This window comes from Agelaius tricolor, unplaced genomic scaffold, assembly GCF_023055355.1.
Source record: "Agelaius tricolor isolate 1412-34295 unplaced genomic scaffold, bAgeTri1.0.p SCAF_17, whole genome shotgun sequence".
NCBI lineage: Eukaryota > Metazoa > Chordata > Aves > Passeriformes > Icteridae > Agelaius > Agelaius tricolor.
In genome coordinates, this window is record NW_027269277.1 from 6,423,858 (window position 1) to 6,447,190 (window position 23,333).

Below are 23,333 nucleotides of genomic sequence, written 5' to 3' on the forward strand. Positions count from 1 at the left end.
CCTGAAGCAAGGGAATACATTCAAACTCACTCCTTTGTATCAGTGCAGGCCCAAAACATTTTTGATCTATTTTTTAACAAGTCAAGGGGGAAAAAATAAAATAAAGGCTTCTTTCTTCATTCTTGTTTCTCATGTCATAGCTTCTAAAATTCCCTGCAACTGATGGGTTTGGAAATCTCTGGTTTGCAGTAGCAACTGAACCAGCCTTGAATCTGAGCAAAGTTCATCCATATTCAGAGTATTCAACAGCCCTCCAGCCCCTCACCAGACTTAATGAAGTATAATGAAAGAAAAAGAATGAGCTTTGTCCTTACTGCCAAAGGAAAAGGCAGCTGGAAATATGCAGGGGCTTGATATGAATTGAACATGATTATGTATGTGATAACCACTGTTCTGAAGAAAATGGTGCTGTTATACCTAAGGAGCCCTCAGCAGGCCCTTGTAATTAGAGCCACTTAGCTGCTTTAATTGCCTCTGAAAGCCACCCAGAACAGATTGCTTTTATGCTCTTTCCATTTTAAAACCAGGCACAGAAACATGGAAGCACTAACCTGCATCCATTTGGGTAATGGGGATTCAGGGGAGGGAGCTGGACAGGTATTTCACAGGGAAGGGCTCAGTACTGGACCCGCAGGGCAGTGGGACTGTGGGAGGTGTGGGCACACACAGGAGGATGTTATGGTGATGTGTGGGCACACTGATGCTGGAAGATCAGTGCCACTGCCCACAGGTGAGCTACAGAACTCTGGTCCCACCACCCACCCCCAGCAAAGAGCAGAAGGATGTGTCACAGCAAGGCTGACAGTGAGGCACAGCTCACCATGGTCCTTGATGGGGTTCTCACAGTGGTATGCAGTGCCCTGAATTTGTGTCTGCCCACTCACTCATCAAAAACAGCAATCCAACTCTAAATTAACAATCTTTTTTCTGTATTCTTCATTGAATCACAAAACTGAAAATATTATCTTTCTCTCCTTCAAATTAATTACATTAATGGTTCACAGTTTCTTGGAAGATAAATCCCAACTCAGTTCTGGCAATGGAGTGAGACTGGAATCTGGTCTAAGCTATTCTGCAAGGAAAGACCAATTGGAGCTGTTCTGGAGATAAGAAAATGTCCCCTCTCTTCCTTGGGGAAGGAGAGTATTCCAGAAGGAGCTTTTTTAAACATTATTTGTCTTCAGTCAGTTCAAAGAGTCCTTGGATCTCTCCTGGATTTTCCTTACAGAGAGCTGAGGAGAATATGTGAAGAGGTCAGGGCTCCAGCTTTCCCTCCTCAGCTTCTAGAAGTACAGTGCACAATTGAAATGATGCCCCAAAATCTTTGCTGTGGACAAGGATCCAGCCCCAGCTCCAAGCACACAGCCCAAGGTTTGTACATGGCTTTCAGAGACCAGAATTCTTTTGAGACATGAGTTTGAACCCATCGTCCAGGATGGATCTCCGATTGCGCCGCAGCCTCCTTTGCCTCTCCAGATGGATGACTGCTCCCAGGAGCACAGCAGCAGCCAGGAGCAGCAGCACTCCTACAACAGCCAGGGAGATGACTGTGGCCTCTATCTGCTCTTGGGTTACCTTAGATCCAAAAAGCATCACCTTCTGGGACTCATCCTCATCCTCAAGTGCCAACCCTGAGAGACAAACAGAAAGGTACTTGCAACAACAGCAATACCAGAACTGAAAGGTTGCAAGAAATGCAACAAAGGAGCATTAAGAAAAACATGATACAAAGTAGTGGAATCACCAACCCTGGAAATGTTCAAAAGATGTGTAGATCTGGAGCATAGAGACATGTTTCAGTGGTAGACATGACAGTGCTGAGTTCATGGCTGTACTCCATGATTTTGGAGGTCTTTTCCAATCTTAATGATTCAAAGGAGCCATCCATCATCAGATCCTCATCCCTGAGCCCACACAGACATTTGAGATGGATGGTTCCTTCCCTAACCTGCTCCACCCCAGAACCTGACAGTGTCTCACAGGTGTCCAGGCCCAGTCAGCCACTGCAGTGCCCAGCCCAGAGATGAGAACACGTGTCCAGGCTGGGGCTGCTGCAAGTTGCCCCAGTGCAGGCTCCCTGTGCCCATGGCTGCTGTCCTACACACCACAGAGTGCACTCACACAGCCATGCCCATGGTGAGTCACCTGAGCTTGCTTGTGCCTCCACACAGAGGCAGCAGCCACTTCCTGAGAAAAGGAGCTTTCTGCTCAGGCAATGACTGTTGGCCAAGGTTTCTGCCTGGTGAGCACACACAAGCTGATATCTGCATATGGTATGAAACCAAATTATTTAATATATGGCCACCATTGCTCTCACATATTTCCTACTCCTCTTGTGCTTTGTCCATTTTGAGTGAAGAAAACATTGGGGAGAAAATGACTGAAATAACAGTGGAGAAAGTCTGCTGAGTTGTAGGTAAGTGGCTGCATTTGCAGCTGGCCTGAACTGGCTCTCAAATCAGCTCAGCTGAATTTCCTCACAGCAGCTGAAAAATGGAGTTGTGAAGAAAGACGAAAAATCAGGAAAATAAACCACCAGTGAACATTATTCAGACTTCTACCACAGAAAATTTCAAGGGCATCATATCTACCACTCCCCTTCTCCCTGTGCTGCTCAACCAAATGCCTTCTCATATCTGTTCTTTACAATGCCTAAAAAGCTCCAGGCACGTGCCTCGGCTCTTTTTTCAGGGGAACATCAGAGCAGAAGGCAGATGTGCTTGTTTGCATGCTGACTCCATCCCTTCAGCTTGTAGAGATGATTGTGAAACCTCCCTAAACCACAGGGTCACTGACAGTCCAAAGAGGGAGGACAACCCATCCCAGGCACCCTGCTCCAAATCTCTGCCAGTACCTAAGCTAAGACTCTGAATCCATACATAGCAGGCACAACAGGGTGTGAGATCACCAATCTTTTCCACCTAACACAGGCAAACAAACCCAACCAGCCCAAATTCCTTATTTCTATCACCAGAGGACAGACTGGTGCCCTCCCTGTTATCTACTGAAGCAAGGCCTCACACCAAGGACCTGCCAGGCTGGCAGAGTAGAGGCAGTGGGTGCTGTGTGCTCCTCCCTCCCCTTACACTGACCCAAACCTCTGTGTTGCTCAGGGATCTGCCCTCTCCCCTTCCCACAGACAGGGTTTGGCAGTGCTGTACACACCATACCTGGGGTGGCAGTCAAGTCTTCCAGCTCTGACTCTGAAAGGAAACAAAAGGAGGGTGAGAAGGTGTTGGGCTAAGCAGGCAAAGCCCAGAACAAGGCACATCTGGCAAGGGTCAGCTCCAGATGCAGCAGGCTGTCCTTTGTCCTGTCCATATTTTCCCTCTCTACATGACATGAGAGTTTTTGTATCACCTGCTTCAGAGGCAGCCCCAGTTCCAGTGCACAACCCTTTCCATCCTTCAGAAGGAAAAGTGCTGAGGGAGAAACAGAGATGGCCCTGACACTGGGCAGGCACTGGTCACCCACAGCTGAAACACTGAGGCATTCACTGTTTTGGTAACACATCTAAAACCACATCACCATGTGGGCTCCAGGACTGAGGGTCACTCACCTCTGAGCACCTTCCAGTTCTCAGTAAAAGCAATTACTGGCTGAGAGCTGAACATAGCAATTCAGACACAAACTACAAATCAAACTCAGAATAACAACACAGGTAATGTAAACTCCAGAAAACAATTTACTCTAGGCATTACCATATTTAAAGGGAATATCATAATTTAATAACACTTAGGTAATTATCTGCTCCATTAACTGGCTTTTTAAAGTATGTGAGAGAGTTGAGACACACTCAGAATTCCACAGCAGTAGCAGAAGTGCTGCTGGATGTTTCACAGTGACAGCTCCCTACCTCCTCTAGGCAGGACAGTGAAGAGGATCTCCATGCCAGCATGGATATGGTCAGACACATGACAGTGAAGCAGCCATGTCCCAGGGTTCCCAACCAGCATCTCCACCATTTCAAAGGTCCCAGGGAACAGATCCACAACATCTGCTCTGTAGCTTTTGCCATTCTGTCAGAAAAAGGAGGCCATTAGCTGCACTGCTCAATGCATCTTCTCAGGAAGAAAATTCTGCCAGTGTTGCTGGGGACTTCAGCTTTTTAATGCTCAAAAAACCCCAAAGCTTTCAAAAAGCAGCTCCAGTCCTGCAGCTTGGAAAGCAAACAGTCTGGTAATGCCTAACCCTAACAAGGATCAAACTGGACATCTCAGGACAACACAGGCTCAGGGAGTCAGACTGGGATGTGTAAAACCACATCCTTTTCCTAGCTGGGTGCAGCTTCTGCAGAGTCATAAAAAACATTCAAACACAGAGTCAAGTAGAAGTGCTGGTATCAGTGGTCAGTATCTGCTTTACCATCAGCAGATATTCTTACCTTGTATATGAAGGTCTCAGCATGAAAATGGACTGTGTGAACATCAACCTCGTGACCCATTCCGAGCAGGTACCAGTTCACCCTCTCTCCCTCATGCATGGTCAGCCCAGGCAAGGTGGCATAGAGCCTGCCATTGATTGCTGTGCAGGGAATACACAGAGGGGAAAAGGCTGTCAGCTGTCAGTGAAATTGTATGGGTGCTGCACAAATTAGAGGCTACAAAGCTCATACAGCACCCAGTGTATCAGCACTCAGTGTCCCCCAGCTCAGCTACTTATCCTCTCTGCTCACACAAGTCACTTGCACTCAAGGCCATGCTGTAGCTCAGCTCAAATAAATCTCAAAAACTACCTTTGCTGAAAACCTGCAGTCAGCCAGCATTGGTTGCTTCTAGAAGTCAAAATGCATAAAAATGGCATTTCAGCCCAATGATGAAGAAACATGTATATACCTACATACACATAAATGTCTGAGCCATTTCCTTGATGAACATTGACAAGGGGTAAATCCTGCCAGTGGGTAGGATTTACCTACTTTCTCAAGTAGCACAGCTGGAAGGAATCCTGCTGTGACTGCACATATAGGAAAGGGATCAAAACAGTGAGTGAACTGACTGCTGTGGCACACACATGGAGACTTTCGTGCTCAGATAACAACAGAGGGAATAAGATGGAAAGAGGCAGGATCTGAGGGCAGAGCACCAGGTTTTTACTCCCAGGTCTGCCCTGGGCAATTTGTGTAGCCTAAAACAAGTATCCAAGTTCAGCATGGTGGTTCTGCTAGCTGTAATACAGGGTTAACAATTACACCTTCATGGACATTTATCTGGAGAATCTTTATCTCACCCATACAAAACCAGCAGTAATGACAGTACACAAAATGCAACTCCTCAGTATTCTTATTTCCACAACTGTCAAAGGACCTGTTTTGCTGAGGCTATCTTAGATATAATATGGAGAGAGACTAACATAAACAACATGTTAATTTAAACAAATGTGTTCATCCTTCTATGGTAGAAATAACCTAAAACAGCTAAAACAACCGAGCCACATTTTGCAGCCACACAGCTCAGAAAATTAATTTGAAGCCTAACAGACTCTGATGGTCCCTGAGACAAACAGAATTAAATTTGTCTGACAAGTTAATTTCATGTTTGATTTTATTTCCTTTTCTGAGTCACTCAGACACATCAGAGATTAACCTCTCTGGCTTGGATGTTGCTATTCCTCCTTACAGGGACTGCCACAACGATCAGCCTTCACTGCAGATCAAAGATAAGGGCTGTAGGTGTGCTGCAATATTGAGAACAGACAGTTTAGTTCTGTCTGTGCCACTGATAATGGGAAAGGATGAGGACATTCACCACAAGTCAGGCTCCCTACTTAGAGACATTGCAGAATCAACACCAACATTACCGTGCATTTTGTTGCTTTCCACAAATTTCTCATCCAGCAGGTTGATCTTGTGATTTCCCTTACTGAAACGTTCCACATTCTCCTCCAAGTACCAGGACTGATTTTCATCAAAAACCAGGAAGAGCAGAGCAAACTCCCTCTTCACATCCTTCCTGCTCCCACTGGACCGCAGGGCCCCTCTCCGGCAGACCTTCAGGGGCCCGATCAGCCCACTGTACATGTCCTGAGCAGAAGGAAGGAGAGCTGAGGCAGGGACCTTATCACCCTCTTTTATGCAGTTCTTTGCCTTTCAGCAATTGTTTTCTATTCCCCCATCAGCCCACTGTACATATCCTGAGCAGAAGGAAGGAGAGCTCTGAGGCAGGGACCTTCTCACCCTCTTTTATGCAGTTCTTTGCCTTTCAGCAATTGTTTTCTATTCCCCCATCACCCCACTGTACATGTCCTGAGCAGAAGGAAGGAGAGCTCAGAGGCAGGGACCTTCTCACCCTCTTTTATGCAGTTCTTTGCCTTTCAGCAATTGTTTTCTATTCTCCCATCACCCCACTTAAAACAAGCAGTGCTGCTGTACAACTATTCTTGTTGGAGAGCACCAGCCACTGAAGCACAGGAACTGTACGTGCTCTTATAAATGCAAATCCAAAAGTCATAAATATGGATGGTATCAAAGTATTTTCCACTTGGTGACTGCAAAAACATCTGCAACTTGAGATAAAAAGGCCATTATTTCTGGGTTGAATGTGATGGTTTACTGCAGGATCTTCCAGGTTGTTGCCCTGTGAAATTAATGCTATGACACTTCTAGCAATGGTCAAACCTGCCTGCTTTATTCATGAGGTTTATTTTGGACAATTTCTGCCTTTTGTAGATTAGCCCTATGGCTCTCACCAGTACAAACCATGATCAACTGGGAGATGTTCTAAAAGCCTACAGATAACTGGAGGGAGGTTAGTAGCAAGGAGAGATGATGGAATTGTTTTATGAAGGTTTGTTAGGAAAAAATAAGGACAGACATCAGGAAAATTCAGAGGATTTCCTCTCCATAGAGAAGGCTGGACATGTTACCAGGTGATTCTTCCACCTCTTAGCTGGTCCAATCTCTAAATTGTACCCAACTCACATTGTTTTCTAAGTGGGGTAAAAAATTAGCCTAATTATGCTTTTCTGGTTATAACTTCTATTTTACCTTTACTGGGTCCACTGCAGAGTAGTAGATCCAAGGAACACAGGCTGAATCATTTGGCCCCGGCCCAGATCTCTCAGGAACTTCCCACCGGTATGTCACAATGTCACCTGAGGGACAGAGCAGCACCACACACCCCGTGACACACCCACTCACCAAGCAGCAGCAAAACCAAATGGAGGAAGAAAATCCTGTCTCCAAAGCCCAAATTCAATTCTGTATTTGCCAGATATTGCATCTGCCTTACCCAAACACAAAGCAGGGTGGAAGCTCCCCCTCAGAGCAAGACTGAGGGGGTCATAGGATGTAAACACTGTCTGGCACCAGCACAATGCAGGTTTATATGCTGCTTTTGAGACTGGACCTGACCATGGAAATGACCATGGAAGCTCCTTCAGATGGAGCTTAAGAAAATCTTTCTTCTCTTTGAAATGAATTTATGATGCTGATTCAAATTGGGGTTTAAAATCAATCTTTTTTCAGGATCTGGCTGACAGCCTGACTGCAGCTTGGACAGTTTGGGCAAGCTGGAGGGGACCAAAAATTAAATACACAGGTATCTGGATCATGAGACAAAGTGGCCATTTCAGTCAGATCCCAGCAAGCAATTGTGCATTTCTCCCACTTCATACTATTTTCATACTTTTGTGCTCATGCATCCTAAAGAAGTCTCCCCATCCCAGGACTGGCTGAGCTGTCATATGCCATCATTCTCCCTTTCCCACAGAGAGACCCCACTCAGTGTGGGGGGATAAGGCTGCACACAGAAGAATGTCCTACACATGTCCCAGAGGGCTGCCATCCCCACACAAATGGTACCACTGAAACTGTGCTGGACCTGAAAAACCAGTTCCTGTCCAGTCCCAGCACTCTACTGTAACAAAACCAGGACATCTGAGGCTGCTGAAGGAAACCAGTGTGGCTCTGGGATAAAATCAGCTGTGTGAGTGAGCCCACACAGGAATGCAGCTAGAGACAGGGACCTACCAGGGTTTGCCACCTGGGGATGTCCAGCCTGCTGCTCCAGCACCCCGTGTGCATGGATGGAGTAGGGTCGTGAGGCGTTGTTCTTGAACACGACGTTGAGAATATCGCCCACCTCCGCCCACAGAAAAGGGCCTTGAGACAGGAAGAGTGAGCTCTGAGACCAGCAAAATCCATCAGCACATCTCCTGGGATATTCCCAGCCCTCTCTCAACATCTTCTTCCCAGAAATGTTACCTTATAATATTTATCATGTTCCCCTTCCTCTTCACTACCTCCCAAAAAGAGAATTGGATGTCAGTCCCAATTCAAGTCTTAGGAAACCAGACTGATTTTACAACAGGACAATAAAGGTGGTTACACATCTTAACTGGGGCCAGCACAGCTAAAGCTTGATTTCTGAATACTGCGATGGTAAATATCCCATGTTGATCACCCCTTGCTATCAGTTTCAAAAAATGTGGTAATATTCAACTGAACCTGACAGTGTTCAATCAAAGCTGCAGCCTATTTTGAGCGGCAGATGCTGGCCTGACACCACTTACAGCCTTGGGTTCATAACACAGAGTTCTGTCTCCACAGGCCTCCACTAGTCAGTGCAAAATGCTCCTCCACTTCCCAAGGCTGCCTGCTCTTGCCCCAGAAGCATTTTTCACAGCTACAGATTTCCCCCTCTATTTCTCAGACCCCTGTCCAGAAGTCAGTGGTTGTTTCTGTCCCATAGTCAGACACATGCAGCTATGAAACATGCTTTGTCCAAGCCATGACAGAACACTGGTGCAAAGGCAAGTGGAAAAGCCCAGACTTTCCTACAAGCTGTGCACAGGACTCTTCTAACTGCTGTCTCCAAGGTGGCAGATATGAGTAGCAGACAGTCCCAATTTCTCTGCACTGACCCAGCAGATGCCTAAATATCCAGTGAGCCTTCAGATTACAGCTGTGAGCCACTGCAGCTTTAGAGCCCCAGTCTCATTTCTGTGTGAGAGGAAGGTGAACCCAGTGCACACATCCTTACCCAGTATCCCTAGGTGCTCGTCACCACTTAGCCTGGCCTTGGGGGTTTGGAAAGTGCCATCTGTGTACTCCCTGTAAACTGCTTTCTTGTACCTGGAGCCGAGCAGTCCATTCTCGTTGCTCAGAAACACATCAGCATAGCTGGGAAATGCAAAACAAGCACTGAGATAAACCAAAACCTCATGGGGAACAAACAACTAACTCGTGTCAGGGGGTTCACAAGCTGAAGGGGCTTCCCAGAGCCAGCCTGGGCTGCAAAGGAGAGCACAATGGCACAGAGGGCTGTGCTCCCACCAGCAGCACCACCAGCACGTGCACCAGGTCACAGGGTGGCCAAGACACCCAACAGGCTCCACCAGGGTCTGCTGGGCCTTCCCCAGAGGGTGGGCTCTACCTCTGTGCAGAGTGGTTGTGGCGCTCCCTCTCCCAGCTGCGGTCGGGGGCGTAGTCCCAGAGCAGCTCCTCGGCCGCGATGTAGAACGTCCTCACTCCCCTGTAGTGATGGGCAGAGCCCGTCCTGCCACACCTGGAAACGCTGTACCTCTGCCTCATCCCAGACTGGTAGTGATTGCTCGTCTGGCAGTAGATCTCAAAAGTCCCTGGGGAAGGCAGGACGAACAAGGAAATCAGTTGCTTTTGAAGATTCCAGGAGACCGGTGTCAGTATGTGCTTGGTGTAGCTCTGTGGTGCTTAGGGAGCTTGGTTGCCACAGGCCAAGGTTAAAAGGAGTCATTGGAGAAATCAAGCAGGAATAGCACCACAAAGTCCTACAAATACATCATCTCAGGAAGCTTTCTTACACAATAAGCACCCGTAGCACAGCTCACCCCGTAAGAGTTCATACCACTCTAGAGAATCTGCCACAGGAGCAAACACCACAATGGAAGACTCTTCCATCTGCCCAGGCAGCTGTGCAGGCACTCACCACTGTGATCAGGCTGCATGAAAGCAGTGGCAAATGTGTGTGGGAACAGATTGGCTGAATCCCTCCGCATGCCGTTGATCTGCAGGGTGTTTCCCTGGAACACAGCTCCATGGACGTCTGCCTCGCTGCCCAAGCCCAGGAGGTGCCAGGACACTCTGTCTCCTTCACACATGTCCAGCCCAGGCAAGTTACCAAACATAAGTCCATTGATGGCTGGAAAGGAGAAAGCAATTTACTCTCTGCAAGCAGGTGTCAGCCAGGAGATTTTGAGCATACACCTTGTAGGACAGGCCTGCCAGTCAGAAGAAGGGTAACTTGTTTGTAATTCACCCCTGGATACACTGAGAGCACACCTCTCCAGAGAGCTGTGCTGCTTGTCCATGTCTCTCCTGGTGCCTCCAGCCTGGCTTGATTCCAGGCCAACACCACACAGCCCTTCCAGCCCCCAGATCAGCCTTTGGGTGAACATCAGCCCGTGCTTTGCAGGTTCATCCCTGCTGTCAGAGAGCAGCATCCAACCATACCATGCATCCTGTTGGATTCCTCAAAGTCACCATCCTTTTCCACAGATGTCTCTTCCATCCTCAGATAGTACTTTATGTTGGCATTTAAATACCAGCTGAGGTTCTCGTCAAACACGTTGAAGAGAAGATAAAATTCTTTGTCGATCCCTTTCTACAATTACAATGATGGTTGTTAACTTTTAAAATGCAACAATTAAGTATCCTTAGAGTTAAATCTCTTTTACTTGGGTCTTGTATTCCCCTTTATTTTAAAACTTGGTTTATTGATGGACAGGACTCTGTCCCTTACTCATGTTGAACATTCATCTTTTATTTCACAAAAGGCACCACTTGTGCATTTTCCATTATATTTCACATTAATAAAATGAACAAAACTCAGCCAAGGCCATGAAGTCAGTGCCCCCTTCTTCCCCTACACCTAAGATGTCTGTCCAAACCAGACCCAAGACCAGAGCCCAGACACAATGCAGGCTGATGACCACACCACACCCCTCCTGCCTCCTATCACAGGCCTGGATTGGGGATTTTTTAATTACCCAAAATCCTTCAGAGCGTTAATTCTCCTAAGAAATGCACTCCAAATCATGGTGTTTCCCCACTAAAAGAACATTGCCATGGTGTCCAGACTCTCCTGCTGGTGTCACTGTCCCCATCAGCACACAGGCAGCCAGCCTGCTGAGGAGGTGAGCCACTCCCAGGCTGCAGCACATGGGTACAGCAGAGTGGCCATGCACCTTCCACAATTCATTAAAGGTTTGCCTGAGATTGTGGAGCCAGAATTGCCACCCCAGGTGATTTCTCTGTCTTACATTCACAAAGGTCTGTCTCTTTTGCTTACATGCTTGCAATACTTGCCTGTGTTTATCATTATCACAGCTCCTTCACCTCAAGGGCTGTTTGTATTCCCAGTCCTCTTTGCTCAGCAGATCCACATTTCCACCCTGGGTGCACATTGATTTCTCTGCACTCCTGATTTAGTCACAAGGTGCCCCCATTGACTGTGAGCTCCCCCAGGAAGGTTCTGAGGACAGCAGTCCCCAGATCTGTCACCACTCCTGAGCCACACTGCAGGACAGCAACTGGGGTTTGATTTGCCATCTGCTGTCTTTTACAACAAGGCTCTGCTCCTCTGTCTGGTGCCTCCCCAGGGATATCAATTTACTGTCTTCCCTAGATTTACTGCCAGGAGTAGACTACTTCTGAGTGAAATTCCAAGAGGAAGTTCTGGCTGCCTTCAGGTTTCACCTCTCCATCAAAAGCATAAGACTGACATGGATTTTCACATGCTTTTTTGTAGCCAGCTCTGCTTGAAAATTAACTTCTCTGGCAGAATAAATGAGGCTCACCCAAACCTCAAAGCATTGTATCACCCAAGCAGAACACCTGTAAGCAAAAATGTCTTTTCAGCGTTTCTGGGACTGCAAGGACTACTCCATGTGCCTCTCTGAAAGCAGTCTGCTACACAAGCCTCAGGATAAGAGATAAAGTAACTGTTCCAAGACATAGCTGTTCAGCCAAGTTGATCTGTGAATTAAAAGCAGAGCTCAGGAACTGTTTTGAGGGCAGCTCTTGAGAGCCCAGAACACTACTGGCCTTTCCCAGAACACTACTTGCCTGGAAAAAGCTGATACCAGCTGTACCAGCATCGACTTGGCCAACAGCAAGGCTTTGATTTGACTGTCCTGGACTCACACTACTGCACATTTGTTTTTAATATGCTCTGTAATGTTTTGCTGATGCTTCCATTCTCTACATGAAAGCAAAAACCTGGTAGGAACAGGGCAGGAAAGCCCCTTTACCTGCTTGTTGTTGTCATCCAGAGTGCCTGCCTTGCAGATGAGCAGAGGCCCCACTAAGCCTGAGCTGGAGTCTTTGACAGGGTTTGCAGCTGAGCTGTACATCCAGGTGAGGCAGGGAGGGTCACTGGATGTGGGCCCCACGTGCCTTGGCACAGTCCAGTGGTAGGTGAAGTTGTGCAGTGGTGCCACAGAAACCCCACTCTGGGACAGGCCTTTAAAACAGGGATTACAGGATTATTCCCAAGTCCCTGCACAAACTCTGTCACACCTTCTCACCAGGTACTTTCAGAGCAGACTCTACTTCATTCGTGCCAACCAAACACCCAGCACCTCTGAAGGGTGATGGGGGGGTACTCAAGAAAAGGGATCCACCAACCATCATGGTACCACATCCCTTCTGATGCCTTCCCATAGGACACTCCATGTGGATGGATGCTGAAGGGCCACGAGGCTTTGTTAAAAAACGTCACCAGGATGGTGTCTCCAACTTCAGCTTTGATCACTGGACCTAGAATAGAGCAGGGAGAGCACATCAGCAACAGAGCACTTCCCCAGGCCATCAGGCAAACCAAAGCAGGCAGAGCACCTTCCTCCAAGCTGCAGGGCCAAAAATGAGAGGTAACAGATGGTCTGGCTTTGCTGCTGCTGAAGGCAGCTCAATGGGAGCAGGGGCCGGCAAGGATTGTCTGAAAGCAGTTTGGGTGCACAGGAGAACTCGGACAGGCATCACACCTTCACCCAGGGAAGTAACAGAACAGGCAGATGTGCTGGAATGCCCTCAGGATCAGTCCATGCCTCTCCTCCACCTATGTAAAGCCTCCTCAGCCATCCAAAACATGTGCCTCAGAGGTGTGAGAGGCTCCAAGCCCAGCAGAGTCTGTAAGCTCACAACCCAGCCAGCCAGAGAGGAGCTATGAGCCTTCACCATGCCTGTTCCCAAGCACCCATCCAGGAGAGAAAGCTCTCTGTGAGAACATGGCTTTGCAGCATGCCTTGAAGGGGCTCAGTCAAAAACACATAACCAGGAGCTACTGCTGTGATCTGTTTAGCTCTAGTCCCACATACTGTACTGTATCCCTCACTCTTACCTCTGGAACACCTTCAGAATGACCCCTGAAGTGATTCTGTACATTCTACCACCCTGCACCTTGGCTTGTTCAGATGTGACTGTTGTGAAGCAGCTCTTGTGCCCCTCCCTGCCCCCCAAAATGAGCAGGCAGGTTCAGCCACCTGGCACTCCCAGCATCAGCACCCTTCTCATAGACACTGACAGAGGATTTGTGTTTCTGGATGATTCTCACCAAGTATTCCAAGGTGTTTCTCTTCTTCTGATTGCTGCTTTTCCTCACGAAAGCTCTCATCAGTGTATTCCACATACTTTGCCTTCCAATAGACGCCGCCAATGCGGTACGGGCTATGCTTGAAATACTGCTCAGCAGGACTAAATGCAAAAAGCAAATGTCAGGTCATGTCACAGAAAAATGAGCCCTGTTCCCCTGCTCCCACAGGCAAGGCCATCAGTATCTCCAAATCAAGCAGTATTTCAGACAAGGACAGCATCCCTAGTTTGGAACAAGCACAGCTTTGACTCTACAAAGCTTTTTTGCCCTTACAGACTCATCACCTGTGTGTGTGCTCAAGGAGCACCTGTAGCACAAAGCCCTATCCCAGGTGAGCCTGCCAGGTGAGATCAACATCACTACACAAGATGTGTGAAGGAATGAACAAAACTGCAGTGCAGTCAGTGGGAAGGCAGTGCTAGAACTCCAACCTCTTCAGAAGCTGGGGACAGCCCCATTCCCAACAAAAATAAACAGCTGTAAAGGTATTTATTTCCTCCACTACCACCCTCACCAAATATAAGTAACAAGCCTTGCAGGAGAGGCAGTGCAGTTACAAGGCCAGCTCACAGGTCTAAGGTCTGCAAGGTTTGCTGCATGACATTGGGTAAATAATTAACCACTCTACATTTCCTCTTCTCCATCTGAATAAGGAACAGATTACTAGGGAAGGGACGTCATCTCTGTGGAAGGAGAAGAATCTCTTTCAGTTAGCCAAAGACTGAACAGGAAGTCTCTCAACTGCCATCCCTGATCATGGGATGAAGGGCTGCCACCCAAGTGCAGGCATCTGATTTCCTAGAAATTGCATCTTGCAGCAACGCCAGCCTGAGGCCCATCTGCAGGCCAGCAATGCCACCCTGTGTCTGCTGCACCAGGGGTGTTTTGAATCATTTCTTAAATAGATCAATCTGTTCCTAGGTTAGGCACAGCAAGCAGAAATGAAGCCCAGAGACAAATGTGGCAGCTCATGTTGTACATCTGCTGGGACTTCTGCTGCTTGTGAGTACAGCTGTGCCACACAGCCCTCTCATGGGAAGGCCCCAAGGTACCTGTACTGCTCACAGTGCAGTCCAGCTACAGCAGTCTTCTTTTCTAGATGGGCTGATGACCTTCCCAGGAAATGCACCTCACGTGAGCAGCAGGCATGAATTTTGAAAAGAAAGAAATTCTACATTTTCCTGAGCAGCGCTCCTGATGCAGGCCAGACTCCCCAAACCCTGCCCAAGCCCAGCAGGCTCTCACTCACCTGTCAGGGTCAGTGAGCTGCTTCCCAGTGAGCTGGTCGAGGGCTGAGGGGCCGTAGTCCCACTGCACCTCCTTGGCAGCTATGAAGTATCTCCGAACTCTCCCTCCCAGGCTGGGGGCTGCAGCTTGCCGAGAGCAGGGCCGGACCTCATAGATTGCCCCCATCCCAGCTGCCCAAAACATGAAGGGGGACACTCACTTAGCCCCTCCAGCCAGCCTGATGGGCAGTCCCACCTCCCCTCTGCTGTCCCAAAAGGCACAGGGATGGGAGAAGGCGAGTAACTCCACAGCAAGGAGTTCTGTGAGCAGAACTTCCAACCTTAGACATTGGATGCTATGGAAGTATGGACCTAGAGTGACTAGAGTCTTCTGCTGCCCTCAGATCTATCATGCAAGTGCCTCTTACAGAGACCAGAGCTCTTATGCTACTGCCTCATCTCAGCTTTCAGCTGTACCCAACATCAAACATCACACCATGGTACAAGTCACCCCCACCAAAGCTGCCCTGCATATTAGTAACCAACCCACTCCAATTTTACAAGACAGAATCACAGAATCACACAGAATAATGAGGTTGGAAGAGACCTCTAAGATCACTGAGTCCAAGGCATCACCCACTCATTTGTGGGTGATAGGGAAAAATGTTAAAAGGACATTTTTCCACACCCAAGACACTGTTCCCTACCACACTGTACATCACATACATCAAAACCAGAGGACACAGAGTCCACGACATATTCCACCCCCTGCCTTACCTTGTATGTGATCATTGACCTGGCAGCTCAGCAGCCATCTCCCAGGGTTCCTGGGAATCATATCTGCTGTAACAAAAGTGGCTGGGAAGAGGCTGGCCACGTCTGTCCTGTGGCCCCGGATTTTGAGTGTCTCTCCATGGAAGTAGGCTGTGTGAACATCAATCTCATTGCCCATCCCAAAGAGGTACCATGAAACAGAATCCCCAGAACACATCTTCAGCTCAGGGAGGTTGCCAAACACATAACCATTAATAGCTGCAAAAAGAAGCAAGTCAAAATTAGAGAGCAGAAAAGGACCCTTCAGAGCTCCTGCCAGTGGGTGACAGCACAGACACAACAGGAGGATGGACCTAAGCAGAACTCCTCCTCCTCTTCTGCTTTGGAGAGCCCAGCTCCACAGCTCATTCCTAAAACAAAAGGTATAAAAGCTCACTCAAGCCAAAGATAAAACCAAAACAATACTTCAATTTTCTGGAGTTGTTGCCCTGTCCCTGAGATATTATTTGCTAAGCACATGACCTCAGAGCAGATCCTGAGCAGATCCTGGAGCTCTGACACTCCTGAGTGTCTTGGCAGACACAGTGGCCTCACAGAGGTGACACTGACCGTGCATTTTGTTGCTCTCCTGAAATTCCTCATCTTCTTTGTCCACAGAGCCAGGATCTGTGCAGAATGATGCAATGTTCTCATCCAGGTACCAGCTTAGGTTCTCATCCACCACACTAAACATCAGAAAAAAGTCAACATCCACATCTGAGCGTCTTTGAGAGCTGCCAGTCAGCGTTCCTGAGGTGAAAGGAGAGAGGAATGAATGCAGAAAATCACTCATGCAGAAAATCACACATCAGGCAAGAGATGAGAACCACAGCAGCAGAGAGAGTCTTGTCACATCAGTTGGAGACAGATGCTTTCCCACCATCCTCACAGCTCACCCTTTTCCAATATATCCCTGCCAATACAGCTCTCTCTCCCAAGCAACTCTGCCACTGGACACTTCAACTACAACACCTGCAGTCTTCTCACTCCTGCTGGAACCAACCAGTCACCATGATTTTCAAACACAAACTAGATCTTGGACAAGAGTCTTGCTTTTAACATGGATTCAAGCAGCTCTCTTGGATCAAGAGGCCTGCAAGCTCGCCTGCCCAATCACTATGGGATAAGGAGAATGCAATGACCAGAATGCAGCCAGAGCCCAGGTGCTGTCCTCTCTAACCAAGCTGCATTTCCCCCTGAGGCTGGGAGCTGCACAGAGTATCTTCACATCCTATCCTTATTCATGTCACCACAGACCTTTACATTATGGAACTGCAGGCCTCAGCTGCTTTCTCCTGGTGTTTTTACCTGTTTTACATGTAAGTAAAGGCCCAATTAATCCAGATGCAATGTCCCTTGGTGCATCAATATGAGAGTGGTAGATCCAGGTCAAGCAGTTTGGGTCATCATCAGTTGGACTGTGATCTTCAGGGACAGTCCAAGTGTAGGTGTAATTCCTTCCTGGGAAAACAGCATCATCCTTCTTCTGATCCTGGGGGGACATATCAGGATACAGGGATCCTAGAACAATTGAGCAATCACAACATCCATTCAAGAAGAGACAAGATGCCCACACATGTCACCTTATACTGAGCTGAGAGTCACCATCCCAAGGCTGAAAGTGTTTAATCATCACTTCCTCAAAGAGGCACTGAGGCACAGAGCCACTGTAAGGCAACCTGCCCAGTAAACAGGTCAGCAGAGAGTCAGCAGGATTATTTCCATTCTGCCTAGTGCTGCTTTGCCTTCAATTTTGCACTCTGCCCCCACAGTCAGTCTCTCTACAATCTCTAGAGCTGATCAGTGTTTTGGAGGTTCTAAAATCAGGAAACCTGGGCCCAGGTCAGGACTCCAGCCCCATGACCCTACTAACCCAACACTTGGTGTCTTCACCAAGCACCCAAATGCAGTTGTCTTCCAGCTGGGGCTTTCTGAGCAGTTCTCCTCCATGCATACTCCTAAGTTCCCATTGAGAAAAATCTGTCTCCATGATGGCAGTAGCTCATTTACCTTCAGAGTCCTTTTTGTAGAAAACACCATGAGGATGGACTGTATATGGTCGAGTAGCAAAATTTTTTAGGTGTACTTGAATGGTATCCCCCACTTCTGCTCGGATGACAGGTCCCAGGAACCCCAGCCAGACAGGCTTGGGGATCTCAGTGGTGTACGTGGAGTCAGTGTACTGCTTGTAGACAGCTTTCTTGTAGGTGCTTCCCACCCTGTCCTTCCCAGACTGCAGGAATGCTGAGGCCTGGCTGTTGAATTCAAAGGGAAAGGCACCATGAGTCATCATCATACACAACAGCTGGTCAATACTGCAGCACAGTGAAGGTGACACTCCACTCTCTGGGGTACAGCCAAAAGCTTTGGCATTAGAGGACCCTGGGATGCTCTAAGCCACCCATGCATGGCCACAACCTCAACCCCAGCTCTTCACCAACAGACACAAAATGCTCCCTGAACTGTGCCCTGCAAACAAGGCATGGGAAGGACAGTGCTTCCCAGACAATCCCATGTGGGTGTCACAGGGAGAGCCCTTCTCACGCTTCCTTCAGCCTTCACTGGGCTCTTCAAAATTCACTTTGATTCCTCTGTGGCATTTCCAGCTAAATCACAAGGCAGGTAGAGTCCTGAGCTCTCTGGCCAAAATTTGAAGTCTGAAAGATGATTTTCTATTTAACAGTTTCCAAATTCCTTCCAGAGTGGCAGAGGAGTCAGGCAGGTACATACCCAGCACGTAACCAGCTTCCAGACTTAAAACTTCCTACAGGCACTAAAGTTTAACTCACAAGCATATTTGCTCATTATGGGTAATTCTTAATAGATAAGAGATGAATCACAGTCCAGGTATTACTGGAACCAGCCTAACTGAGAGACAAGGTCACTCCCCTCACTTCCCCCTTGGGATTGATCACCCATAGCATGAGCAGCCCTGGAAGGGAGCTAAACCCTAATGCAAATCTCAGAGAATGAACAACGGAGATCCAAATACTAAACATTGGCTTCATAGTTCAAAAACAGGCTGGGCTTGGCTCTGGCTATACAATCCAGAGTTCAGCCCTTTGCCAAGCCATCCCTGCAGCCATTATCAGCAAAGAGTTTAAGATGTTTTACAGATGTGCCTCTTTCTCCACACAGTCCATTTCTTCCGAACAAAAAAAACCTCCTTGAAATAATTTGCTACCTCTATCAATCATCTCAACATCTCATCCCTTTCTAATTGCCAGTTTTATTTCTGCAATCATTGTACAAATAGGTCCCATTAACTAATTGTTTGCAGTGACAAGAGTTTTTAAATTGCTTTTAAGTTCAATGGCCCTGAATTTAATTTCCTTCTCTTCATTTATTATGAGAGAAACCAAACAAAATCCACTGCATTCATTACCACTTTAGGAGTCAGCAGTAACATCTTTATTAACCCTGAATTTTGGGGTGTTTCCTGGGAACTTATTTACATCTACACAGCATCTCCAGAGAACAGAGACTTTTCCATGCTACACTGACAGACCTTGATGTTTCTGTGCACCCTTCCTGTTCCTGTTGTGCTGTTTCTGAAGGAGGTGTCTTAACCTGAGTGTTAGTTATTTTGGAGGGATAAAGGACTGAGAGAAGGTCAAAAAATACCAGCTATTTGCCACAGAAAATGGGAGCAAGGAAAAAAAGTACAAATGCCTTTAAAATAGTATGGAAACCTTTAAAAAAAAACAAACCACATACACAAAAAAACACCAACCAAATAAAAAGTCTTGATGTTTTGAAAGCTAAACCCAAAACACTGTGCAGTAACTTGAACCAGTTATTGCAGTTTCCAGATTTACTTTCGCAAGAGAAACAAAAATGTTTTTCAAACAGCCCCTAAAATCCCATGCAGGAAGTCCCATTAAGTCTAAGGCTCGAAATCCCACTGAAACAAAAACAAGCTGCCTCTGTGAAGTCATTTATATAAAGATGAAAAGTCACCATGCTTCAGGATAAACAAGCTGATCACCAGCTGGAACTAAGCAAAATGAAACTTGAGGGTAGAGCATTGCAAAATCCGGGCGATTTGAGAACAATCTGTTCTGCATCTGCTCCATTTTCTGTTCCGTGTTTGTTTTCCATACCCTTCTCTCCAGCATATGGGCTCTGGACTCTCCAGAATAACCATCCCTTTTCCCACTGACACAGGTTTTACCACTGGAGCATAAAACAAGTTAAACATTAAGCTCATAAAGATCAGAATCTACGGGAGTGTGTCTCTTGCTTGCTCAGATGCCCCACAATACTTGCATTAAATTACACATCAAAAGACAGCTCAAAGCCAGCCCCAGACTAAATTCTACTCAAAGGGAACATACCTGTTACGTGCAACACTCTGGTTAGCAAGCACATTCCTCCCTGTTGGAGCATAGTTCCAGTGCACCTCGTGGATCCCCAGGTAATAAACTCGGATCACACCCCCAGCAGATGTGGGTGACAGCATGGGGATGCAGAGCAGCAGCCACCAGACTGAGCCCATCTCAGCCTGAAGGGAAGGTGGTTTTGGAAGCTACACCTATTTGGGAAAGACAAAAAGAACGAAACAGGATATGACCATTTGGTTTGAAGGTGCTGGACATTTTGAGAGGGCATGAAGAAATCAGGTGTAAATATTATTGGGATCATTACTCAAACATTGAAAAAGGAAATCACTCTGTAACAAAATTGACACACAAGGTGGATGGAGATCATGCCTTGGTAATGAGTCGCCAATACCAAATGTGCTGCTCTCATAATAGTTTAATAAACCCTTTTTTCACTACTGCTCATATTCCAAATCATCTTCTGGGTCCACATACAAATCTCAACAAAACAGTCCTGGCATATGTACATTTTAAACTGTCACCAAGATCTCTCTATTTTAAGTCACTTGAGGAAGTACAGTTTAGTCACTATGAAGTAATTTTAAATTTTAACTTCTTTAAAGATGGCTCTTAGGGAGCACCTGTCTGTAATCCAGGAGTATATCTCAAATAGACTGCACAAAGTTTTTCCTTTCTGTTCCATTATTTTCCCCATCATTTTGATCAGTAAGTAGCTTACTCATAAAACTTCCAATTCACACCAAGCTTGTTGGCACTAAGCATCAGAAGTACTCTAAAGAGAGTTGGGAAAACTGTCTGAAATCATCAAAATACAGTTGAATAAAGACTCAAAGAACCTTGTGAATAAAGGCTCAAAGAACCGCCTGTATGAAGGAGAACCTGATGCAATATGGGCAGTAGAATTACACCAAAAGATAAGGAAGGATTAAACTGCATTTAAAAATCACATGAAAATGACTACAAAAGTTCTCACACAATGATATCCTTAACAAAACTGGATGTAGCCAGCAAACAAACCCCACCTAAATGAGCTGTTGAGATACAGCTCCTGAGACATGCAACAGCAACTCAGAATTGCAGAGAGAAACAGAAAGCAACAGAATGAGAAACGTGACCTAGCAAGAGAACTCAGAAGAATCCTTTTTCCTTTTCATACAGAAAGGGACGGTGACACAGCACCATGGCAAAGGTTTTTCATAAAGAGATTATCATTACTTATTCTTACTGTCTCTGTAACAGCAACGTGAATGTATAAGGTTTGTCTGAAGCAAAGCTGGATGTTCTGTAAGCTGTCAGTGAGCACAGCATCACACAGAGCTGCTTTGAAACATCTTCTAACATCTGATACCCAACAGACATGATTCAACCCCAGCACATGGCAATGGACTAAGCACCTTCAAAGCTTCACTTCTTGATTTTCAAACATGCTGTGCTATTCTCAGAAGGTAATGATAATCAAGAATTGCTATTTCCAAATAGTCAATAAATTGGACAAAGAGACACCTTCTTTGCCTCCTTTCTCAGAAGGCAGCAGTAGGGATCTCTAAACCTGAGATGCTTTGGATCCATCAACACATTATAGCTCTGCTCCAGTGGCTCCACCAGCCAGAGCCCTTCAGCAGCTCCTGGTCATACACCTGATAAAACTCAGATACAGAACAGAGCAGCTTCAGCAGTGTGGGAACAACAGCAGCACAGCAGCTCGTGCCCACCCCACACATCACTCAGCTTATTCCCTGCTGCTGTTCACAGGGAGCTAAAACACCTTTTATTACTCACTCAACGCCAACGTGGACTCAAAGGAAGGAGTCTGGAAAGCCATAGCTGTGCTGTTTCTCACCGCAGAAGACCAGAAAAAAGCAATGGTGACAACAATACGGAAAGAAACAGCAGCAGCAGCCCTCAGCCTGCAACCCTGCCTCCACCCAGCCCGAGGGAAGGGCAGCGGGATGCTCCTGACTCAGCCCAAGCTGCGGCCTTCGTGTCAACTCAGGGCAAAGTTCGCGGGAGCTCCGGGCGCCTGGGGCGGCCTCCTCAAGGCCCAGCAGCCGGGGCAGCGGGGACAGGCCGGTGTCTGTGGCGGCAGCCGGGGCAGGCCACGGCACGGCAGGGCAGAGGCTCTCCAGGCTGGGAGGGAAAGCTGCCCACGAACACAAACCTGCCTGCTGACCGCCCCGAACCCCGCACGGCGCCCATCGGGCTCACGCACGGCCACCAGCCTGCCCTGAGCGCTCCGTGCCGTGCCCTGCCATGGGCGAGTCAAGGACAGGTCTTTGGCACAGCCTTCCCAAGGCTTTACAAGAGTCCCACCTGGACTCTGCTTAGAGTTTGACCAACATCGCGCACACCTCTGGGGTAATTCTAGAGAACAGCAAAAAATATCGCTGAATGGAGAGGGAGCAGATGTCACAAAGTCGGTGCTCTCATAGCCTTCACAGTAACTAATCACCATTTATTTACGTGACTAGCGCCACGTCAAAGTAACTAAATTAGTTTCAAAAGTTTTTGGTTTCAATTTTTCATTGATATTAATATTTGCCTTGATTAAGGAAAGAAAAAGAAATAAAACCAAAACCAACTCAAGTTTTATACTACATCCATCCCTGAATCTTGTACTTTACAGCAGAATCCTCCCCCAGGACTGCCCTTTACCGGGTCCCCGACAGCACAGGAATCGCGAATGAACGGAAATCAGATTTCAGGCGGGTTGGTGGGATCCAACTCCCATTTGATCGAGGCGGACGATGCAGGGATATTCCCTGACACCTGACTGCAGGGAAACTACAGCCCGACAGAGAGAAGAAAGCACAGAAGGAAGGCAGGAGGACGGACGGCTCATCCCTTACGTGCGGAGCGGGAGGCGGCGCGGCGGGGCTGCGGAGCGGGACGCAGGAGCGCCGGCGGGGACCAGCCCGGGAGGGACAAAAGGGCTCTGCCTCCGCGGGCTGCCCGAGCCCGGCCCCGCAGCGCCGACCGCGCCCGCTCCCGCCCACAGGGCGGGCCGGGCTGCTCCGCCCCGCACCTGCGGGAGCGCCTCTGCCGGGCCGGGCCGCGCCCCGGCCGCGCCCCAGCCGCGCACGCGGAGCCCGGTCCGCGGCGTGCACCTGCCCGCCCCGCCCTGCCCAGGGTTCGGCCCCATTGCGGGGAGCCCCGGGAAGGCGGGCGGGAGCGCGGGCGGAGCTGCGGCCAGCGGCACCCACCTGCTGGGCAGGACCGGCAGCGGCGACACCGGGCAAGCGCTCCCCGGGGACCTCCCGGGGAAGCGGCGACGGCGGCTGCGGCCCCTTTAAATGCCTGCGGTGACGTCACGCGGCCGCGCGCTCCCCCGGGAGCACAACAAGAGTCACGCTCGCGGCCGCCGGGGCGAGGGGTGGGGTCTGGTG

At 48.0% G+C, this 23,333-nt stretch overlaps 1 protein-coding gene across 3 annotated transcripts; it reads right to left on the reverse strand.

Annotated features, from left to right (window-relative positions):
• Positions 1-906: 906 nt before the first annotated feature.
• On the reverse strand, positions 907-23,268 carry HEPH (hephaestin). 3 transcript variants are annotated; one of them, XM_071442258.1, is made up of 21 exons: positions 23,151-23,268; positions 19,945-20,141; positions 17,618-17,862; positions 16,916-17,128; positions 16,178-16,357; positions 15,572-15,826; positions 14,818-14,986; positions 13,530-13,669; positions 12,605-12,736; positions 12,229-12,440; positions 10,430-10,580; positions 9,906-10,118; positions 9,375-9,579; positions 8,982-9,121; positions 7,970-8,101; positions 6,986-7,092; positions 5,800-6,022; positions 4,385-4,524; positions 3,857-4,019; positions 3,171-3,203; positions 907-1,631 (listed from the first exon to the last, which is right to left on the reverse strand). In XM_071442258.1, exons 2-21 carry the CDS (start codon positions 20,103-20,105, stop codon positions 1,387-1,389), a joined length of 3,459 nt encoding a protein of 1,152 aa, XP_071298359.1. In that variant the 5' UTR covers positions 20,106-20,141; positions 23,151-23,268; the 3' UTR covers positions 907-1,386. The 3 variants fall into 3 exon arrangements, with proteins under 3 accessions (XP_071298359.1, XP_071298360.1, XP_071298361.1); XM_071442259.1 differs by lacking the exon at positions 23,151-23,268 and adding an exon at positions 22,797-22,946; XM_071442260.1 differs by lacking the exons at positions 19,945-20,141; positions 23,151-23,268 and having other exon boundaries at positions 16,916-17,099; positions 17,618-17,797.
• Between the last annotated feature and the right edge of the window lie 65 nt (positions 23,269-23,333).